Source organism: Suricata suricatta, chromosome 4 (assembly GCF_006229205.1).
Source record: "Suricata suricatta isolate VVHF042 chromosome 4, meerkat_22Aug2017_6uvM2_HiC, whole genome shotgun sequence".
NCBI lineage: Eukaryota > Metazoa > Chordata > Mammalia > Carnivora > Herpestidae > Suricata > Suricata suricatta.
This window is the reverse complement of record NC_043703.1, coordinates 88,917,932-88,926,903: the sequence shown is the minus strand read 5'-3', so window position 1 is coordinate 88,926,903 and position 8,972 is coordinate 88,917,932. Positions and strand designations below refer to the sequence as shown.

General features: G+C 36.9%; 1 protein-coding gene across 10 annotated transcripts in view; it reads left to right on the top strand.

Annotated features, from left to right (window-relative positions):
- Nucleotides 1–8,972, top strand: part of VWA3B (von Willebrand factor A domain containing 3B) — a 201,411-nt gene that overhangs the window by 125,504 nt on the left and 66,935 nt on the right. For all 10 annotated transcript variants that reach the window (XM_029937205.1, XM_029937213.1, XM_029937211.1 and 7 more), the window contains one exon: nt 2,347–2,504. In XM_029937205.1, coding sequence (XP_029793065.1) covers nt 2,347–2,504 — 158 coding nt within the window. The remainder of the gene's footprint in view (nt 1–2,346; nt 2,505–8,972) is intronic.

The window sequence follows — 8,972 nt, the reverse complement described above, 5'->3', positions numbered from 1 at the left end:
TTGGGGGAAGGCTATGTATTCTTATTTAAAGAGGACATAATGAGAAGTATAAGTAGGTCAAGTTCAAATACAAGATGTGAAATTTAAACATTAATCCATTTATAGTGAGATCCAGTGTAAGTTTTTATCAGTGCTATGCTTGGTTAAAATACCTATTCAGAAAAATGTATTATAATTTTTAGAACGATAAAATAGAGAGCACAGGAAGTAATATTTGAAAAAACAGGACCACCATGAAGATCTGACCTAGAACATTTGCATTAATATAAAAGGTGACCATGAGAGAAATTAATGATTAGGATCTCTGGCTGCTATTTGGATTTGAAGGCTAAGGAAGAAATAAAGGAGGAAAAAAATGAATCTGTGGAATTAGATTGAATGGATAAACAAGTGATTTCATCAATAACAAATATATAAAAGTAGAATAAAAATTAAAATGGATAGGGGTGGCAGGGTAGCTCAGTTGGCTAAGCGTCCAACTTCAGCTCAGGTCATGAGCTGATGGTCTGTGAGATCAAGCACATAGCTCTGTGCTGACAGCTCAGAGCCTGAGCTTGCTTCAGATTCTGTGTATCTACCTCTCTCTGTGCCTCTCCTGCTTGCATTCTCTCTTTCTCTTTCTCAAAAATAAATATATGTTAAAAAATTAAAAAAAAAAGTCAGATGCTTAACCAACTGAGCCATCCAGGTGTCCCAGAAGGATGTCTTAAAAAAAAAAAAAAAACAATGATAGCAAATGCAAAGAAGTTGAAAATACATTTATCAGTCAGGATTTCATCTTCATCAATATTCACTGCCTTCCTGTTAGCAAATTAAGCATTCATATGGCTGGAGGCAGGGCATGAGCATGGAATCAGTAGAAGAAATAAATATTATACTGGGACATCTAATGAGATTTTATAGAATTATTTTTAAAGTACTTACTTGGAAAAGCTCAGGCACGTCTTCTCAATTTAGATAATTTTAACAAATAAACTAATATTCAAATAAATGGGTAGTACCTCAGTGTAAATTACCCTTTGATGCTTAACTATCTTCTTTCCCTTGTTTTATCAAACTAAAAAACCTTGGGACAAAATGACTAGCTATTGCTTGGAAGTTGGCTTAGTCAGTTGACTATATCTGCTATTGATTGAGTAGTGAATGGATTTTTGTTTTTTGATTTCTTTTTTAGGGGCTAGATGGGGCATGTTCTAGAGTCATACAGAAAACATTCTAATCCAGGCTTCCCACCATGACATGTTGGGTAAATTTGGGCAAGTTACTTAACCCTCCTGAGTCTCAGTTTCCTCATTCACTGCATGGGAGTATTGGTAGTCATACCGTTGTTGGGGAGATTAAATGAGGATGTACCTGTCATGCAATATGAGCCTCATTCTAGAGAGAGTATCCTTCTATACTTCCTTATAACGTAACATTAGGAAAAGTTAATTCACTGACTTAACTACAGTGAAAAATAAATTGCCTTGTTCTGACTTTCCACCAGGTGAAAACATGATTCAGCCTCCAAATCTCTCTCTTCCTTCTTTTCTTAAGCATTTTTGGAAGTACAGATCATGTGTCTGGTGAGCTGGGATGCACAGATGAATATAAGCCCGGCCCCTTCCATCACAAGATGCACAGGGTGGTGGGGGATGCAGACACATGAGATTATGGAACACTGTGGAATGGTCTTTGAAGTAGGCATGCAGGTGGGGGGTGAAGGAGAGAGGGCATGCTTTACCATATTGGAGCAGGAGATTGTTCTGGAAACTTTCTGTGGCTACTGTGTTCAGAGCTTCAGAAAAGGTGCATGTGGGAAAGTTCTCCCACATTTCTGGGGTCTCTCCTGGGTCCAGATCTTCAGCATAATGGCTTGCTATGATCTGGTACTGGCATAGGAGTAGGAGGTCCAGAAAAAGTTCTCTGCCTTTTCTCAGAGCTGTCTGTTCAGCCCTGTGGTTAGAAAAGTGGGTTTCTGTAAGGCTTTCGCATTTACAACTGGCTTTCCCTCCTGTTCATTCTCACATCAGTCCCACAGAGTCAGTGCACAGCTAAATTATCCTGCACTTTGTATAAGAGGAAAGGTACGAAGTTGCGAGAGGATTGAGGGACTGAGCAAGTCACACAGCCAGGGAAGAACAGAGCTGCAGTGTGAGCCCTACCTAATGACTGCACACTGGGCCCCTGTCCTTTCTTCGGCATCCGGGGAAAGATTCTTCTTATAGTCACCAAATGAGGCGAGGCCCACTTCTTTCAGCTGGTGGCATTCAACATGATTGTGTTGATCTAACTCTGCCTTCTTGTTGGTAATTTTATTTCTCTCCCCTTTTTTTCTTCATCTATTTTTTATCTAAATCAAAACAGGCATCAAAAAGAAATCTCTTCTATGGTTTCAACTCCAGAAAAATGTGTAAAACATCACTCTGATGTTGAATCAACAAAAACGTCATCCCTAGATATGTTGAAATTACCAGAGGACCTTTCAAATCAAAAGATTCCAAGAAGGAAAGTCCTCCATGCAGGTATCAGTGAACAAAATGGTTTGAATTTCGTTACTAGTTTTTCTTCAATGCAAGAAGGTAGAAGAAAACTAAATCCACATAATATTTTATTTATTTTTTTAAATGACACCAATACTTTTTTTTAATGTTTATTTATTTAGTGAGAGAGGAAGAGAGAGAGAACATGTGCACAAGCAGGGGAGGGGAGAGAATCTCAAGCAGGCTCTGCCTAGAACCCTATGTGGCCCGACCTCATGAACTGTGAGATCATGACCTGAGCACAAGGGTCAGATGCTTAACTGACTGAGTCACCCAGATGCCCCAGTCCACATAATATTTCAAAAGGAATCTAAACCTGTGGGTTTTTTTTGGTTTTGTTTTGTTCTATTGACATGTAATTGACAAAACACTATATTTTTCACTATAGGAGTACCACATGATTTGATATTCGTATATATTGAAAATTGATCGCCACAGTAAGTTTAGTTATCATCCATCACCATACCCAGTTATAAAAACATTTTTCTCTTGTGATGAGGACTGTTAGGATCTACACTTTTAGCAATTTTCAAATATGCAATGAAGTGTTAATTTTAGTCACCATACTGTACATTACACGCCCATGACTATTTATTTTATAACCGGAGGTTCATACCTTTAGACCCCCTTCACCCATTTTTCCTACTTCCCCAACCCCTACCTCTAGCAACTAACAGCTTTTTTTTCCCCTTTTTTTAAGGTTTATTTGAGAGAGAGAGAGAGAGAGAGAGAGAGAAAGAGAGAGGGGGAAGGGAGAGAGGGAGAAAGGGCCAGAGAGAGAGACACACACACACATTTTTTTAAATGTTTATTTTTGAGAGAGACAAATAGCATGAGTTTGGGAGGGACAGAGAGAGAGGGAGACACAGTAGCAGGCTCCAGGCTCTGAGCTGTCAGCACAGAGCTTGACACAGGGCTCAAACTCATGAACCATGAAATCATGACCTGAGCTGAAGTCAAATGCTCAACTGACTGAGCCACCCAGGCGCCCTGAAATGGCTAATGGTTTTGAACATCTTTTCATGTGCTTGTTTGAAGTCTGTATATCCTCTTCTATGAAATGTCTGTGCATGTGCCTTACCCATTTTCTACTTAGATCATTTGTTTTTTACAGGCAAGTACTGAAAATCCTTCATTCTAGATTCTAGAACTTTGTTTTGAATATGTTGCTTGCATATATTTTCTCCCAGGATGAAGCTTGTCTTTTCATCCTCTTAATGAGTCTTTCATCAAGCAAAAGCTTTTAATTTGGATGAGGTTGAGTTTACCAGTCTTTCCTTATATGGATCATGCTTCCGGTGTCAAATCCAGGAACTATTTCCTTAGTCCTAATTCCTGTTTTCCCTAGAAATTTTGTCATTTATATAGTTTTATAATTTTAAAAAAAAGTACCTTTGTATGATACATTTAAGTCCATAATCCATTTGAGATTTTACTATTATTCTTATTATTCAAATATAGTTAACATAGTATTATATTAGTTTCAGGTGTACAATATAACAATTCAATATTCTGTACATTTCTCAGTATTCATCATGAGAAGTATGCTTTTTAAAAAATACATTTTATTTCTTTTTTAAAGTATTTATTTATTTGGGATGGGGAGGGGCAGAGGGAGGAGAGAATCCCAAGGTGGCTTTGGGCTGACATCCCAACTCAGAGATCCATCTCACAAACCATGAGATCATGACCTGAGCTGAAATCAAGGGTCAAACACTTAACCGACTGAACTACCCCAAAGATTTTATTTTTAAGTAATCTCTGCACCCAACATGGTGCTCAAACCCACAATCCCAAGATGAAGAGTCACATGCTCTATCAAGCTGAACCAGCCAGGCCCCCCAATAAGTTACTTTTAATCCCCTTTACCTATTTCACCCATTTGCCACCCACCTCCCCTCTGGCAACCAACAGTTCTGTTTTCTTGTTTGTTTTATTATTTTCTCCTTTTTCCTTTGTTCATTTGTTTTGTTTCTTAAATTCCATACATCAGTGAAATCATATGTTTGTCTTTCTTTTTCTGACGTATTTCACTTAGCATTATACTCTCTAGATCCATCAATGTTGTTGCAAAAGGCAAAATTTTATTATTGTTTATGGCTGAGTAATGTTCCATATGTGTACGTGTGTGTGTGTGTGTGTACCATTTCTTTATCCATTCATCTATTAACAGACACTTGGGTTGTTTCCACATCTTGGCTATTGCAATGCTACAAGAAACATAGGGGAGCACATATCTTTTCAAATTCGTGTTTTGATTTTCTTTGGGTAAAGAAAGTAGTAGAATGACTGGATAATATAGTAATTCTGTTTTTAATTTTTTGAGGAAGCTCCATACTGCTTTCCAAGTGGCTGGATCAGTTTGCATTTCCAACAGTGCACAAGGCTTCCTTTTTCTCCCTATCCTCACTAACACTTATTATTTCTTATGTTTTTATTTTAGCCATTATGACAGGTGTCAAGTGATATGTCCTTGTGGTTTGAATTTGCAGTTCCCTAATGATGAGTTATGTTGAGCATCTTTTCATGTGTCTGTTGGCCTCTGCATGTCTTCTTTGGCAAAGTGTCTACTCAGGCTCTCTCTCCATTTATTAATTGAGTTATTTGGGATTTTGGTGAGAAGTTAAATAAGTTCTTTATAGTTTCTGTCATTAACCCCTTATCAGATATATAATCTGCAAATATCTTCTCCCATTCAGTAGATTCATTTTCGTTTTGTTCATCGTTTCCTTTGTTGTGCAGAAGCTTTTTATTCTGATGTGGTCCCAATAGTTAAATTTTACTTTTGTTTCCCTTGCCAGAGGAAACAAATGCCTCTACAGCTGATGTCAAAGAAATTACTGCATATGTTTTCTTCCAGGAGTTTTATGGTTTCATATCTCACATTTAGGTCTGTAATCCATTTTGAGTTTATTTTTAAGTGTGGTGTAAGAAAACTGTCCAGTGGCATTCTCTTGCATGTAGCTATCCAGTTTTCCTACTACCATTTGTCAAAGAGACTCTTTTTCCCACTGTGTGTTCTTGCCTTTTTTTTTGTCATAAATTGGTCTTAAAAGTGTGGGTGTTTTCTGGGCTCTCTATTCTGTTCCATTGATTTGTGTGTCTGTTTTTGTGCCAGTACCATACTGTTTTGATATGTACAGCTTTGTAGTATGTCTTGAAATCTGGGATTGTGATACCTCCAGCTTTGTTCTTCTTCATCATCAAGATTTCTTTGGCTATTCAAGGTCTTTTGTGGTTCATACAAATATCAGTATGTGAAAAATGTTGTTGGTATTTTGATAGGTATTGCATTGAATCTGTAAATTGCTTTGGGTAATATGAACATTTTAACAATATTTGTTCTTCTAATCCATAAGCAGGGAATATCTTTTTTTTAAATGTTTATTTATTTTTAAGAGAGAGAGAGAGAGCTTGAGTGGGGCCAGGGGCAGAGAGAGAGGGAGACACAGAACTCAAAGCAGGTTCCAGGCTCTGTGCTGATGTGGGGCTTGAGCTCACAAACGATCAGATCATGACCTGAGCCAAAGTGAGATGCTTAACTGATTGAGCCACCCAGGTGCCCCAGGAATATCTTTCCTATTTGTGTCATCTTTAGTTTCTTTAATCAGGGTTTTATAGTTTTCAGACTTCTTTTTCACCTCCTTGGTGATAAGTTCATTCCTAGGTATTTCTTTCTTTTTGGTGCCATTGTAAATAGGATTGTTTTCTTAATTTCTCTTTCACCTACTTCATTATCAGTGTATAGAATTGCTGCAGATTTCTGTATATTAATTTTGTATCCTGCAACTTTACGGAATTTATTTATCAGATCTAGGAGTTTTTTGGTGGAGTCCTTCAGGTTTTCGCCATATTGTATCATGTCATCTGCAAATAGTTAAAGTTTTACTTCTTTACTTTACCTATTTGGATGCTTTTTATTTCTTTTCCGTTTTTTAAAGTTTTAAAGTTTTTAATGTTTATTTCTTAGAGACAGAGAGAGACAAAGCATGAGCAGGGGAGGGGCAGAGAGAGAGAGAGAGGGAGACACAGAATCCTAAGCAGGCTCCAGGCTCTGAGCTGTCAGCACAGAGCCTGACACAGAGCTCGAACCCACAAACCGTGAGATCATGACCTGAGCTGAAGTCAGTCGCTTAACTGACTGAGCCACCCAAGCGCCCCTTCTTTTTCTGATTCTTGTGGTGAGGACTTCCAGTACTATGTTGAATACAAGTGGTGAGAGTGGACATCCTTATCTTGTTCCTGATCGTAAAGGAAAAGTGCTCAGATTTTTACCATTGAGGATGACACTACTTGTGAGTTTTTCATATGTGGCTTTTAATATGCTGAGGTATGTTCCCTCTAACTCTACTTTGTTGAGAGTTTTTATCAAGAATGAAAGTTTTATCATTTGTACTTTGTCAAATGCTTTTTCTGCATCTATTTAGATGATGCATATGGTTTTTATTTTTTCTCTTGCGAATATGATGTATCACATTGATTTGTGAAAATTGAACCACCCTTGCGTCCCTGAAATAAATCCCACCTGGTTGTGGTGAATGATTTTGTTTTAAATGTATTGTTGGATTCTGTTTGCTAATATTTCGTTGAGGATATTTGCCTATATGTTCATCAGAGATATTGGCCTTAAGTTTTCTTTTTTTGTAGTCTCTTTATCTGGTTTTGGAATCAGGGTAATGCTAGCCTTCTAGAATAAATTTAGAAGCTTTCTTTCCTGTTCTAGTTTTTAGAATGGTTTGAGAAGAGTAGGTACAACTTTAAGTGTTTTGGTAGAATTTACCTGTAAGCCATCTGGTTCTGAACTTCTGTTTGTTGGGAGTTTTTGATTACTGGTTCTATTTCATTGCTAGTAATTGATCTGTTCAAATTTTGTATTTCTTTCTGATTCAGTTTTGGAAAGTTGTATATTTCTAGAAATGTATCCTTTTCTTCTAGATTGTCCAATTTGTTGACATGTACTTTTCCACAATATTCTCTTATAGTTCTTTGTGGTGTTGGTTGCCATTTCTTCTCCACTTTCTCATTTTATTTGAATTCTCTTCCTTTTTTTATGATTTTAGCTAAAGGTATATTAGGTTTTTTTGGTCTTTTCAAAGAACCAGCTCTGGTTTTCATTAATCTGTTATATTTTTGGTCTGTATTTCATTTATTTTGCTCTTATCTTTACTATTTCCTTCCTTCTTTTGGCTTTGGGCTTTGTTCTCTTTCCAGCTTCTTTAGTCATACAGTTAGATTGTTTAAGACTTTTCTTGCTTCTTGAGGTAGACCTATAGATTCTATAATCTTTCCTCTTAGAACAGCTTTTGCTGCATCCCAAAGATTTTAGACTTTTGTGTTTTCATTTTCATTTGCCATTTAATTTTTGTTATTATCATACAGGTCCCTGAGTTTCTGTTTATCTTTTGTCTATGTATTTTTTCCTCTTTTGTTAAAAATTGGCTGAGTTCTATTGTTCTGCCTGTCCTTAGGTTGTCTGATACTATCATCTATCTTCACTCTACTACTGAGCCCATCCAACAAGTCTACTTATTTGTTATTTTATTTTTTTGTTCTACAATTTCTAATTGGGAATTTTTATAACTTCTGTTTCTTAGCTGAGATTTTTTATTCATTTGTTTCAAGAGAATTCATAATTGTCAAAACATTTTTATGACAGCTACTTTGAAATCCTTATCAGGTAATTCCAACTTCTGATTCATCACAGTATTGGCATCATTTGATTATCTTTTTCATTTAAGGTGTGATTTTCATGGTTCTTGCTATAATGGGTAATTTTTTATAGTATCTTGAAACTTTTGTCTAGTATGTAAGGGACTCTGGATTCTGTTTAGATCTTTTATTTTAGGAAGTAGTTGTTCTATTTAAAGTCAACACATAGATCTGGGCCTGCTTGTCTGGGCTGTGGTTCCAATGATAATTTAATTTTCACAGCCTTCGTGCTATTATTTTGGTGCTTGGTTTGCTGGTGTCAATCGGGCTACTACTGGTCCCTACTAGTGCTTCCTGAAGGAGCAGCAGGAATTTCCTCAGGCCAGCATGCTAGATGTCTCTCAGTGGGCAAAAATTGTAGTAGCTTCCCCACTACTGTCTTTTGAGTATCTTCATATCTAGGAAGAGATAGGAAAGCCTTGAACCTACAGAGGCCAAAGGGCTTCCTGGTATGGGCTGTTGCCATAACTTGATCAATTTTGCATGATCTGTCTACTTGTTCTAGTATTTCTATTCAAAGGAGGAATGTGTTAGGCCCATATGAACAAAGAGGCTTCCCATACCAGACCACTTGTGTAGCCTGCCTGCGCATTGCAGTAAACTTAAGTTTTGCTAGAAATGCTACTTGTTATTTGTCCTAAAATTTTTTAAATGTTTATTTTTTAAAAATTGTTTATTGTCAAATTGGTTTCCATACAACACCCAGTGCTCTTCCCCATAAGTGCCCTCCTCCATCACCAC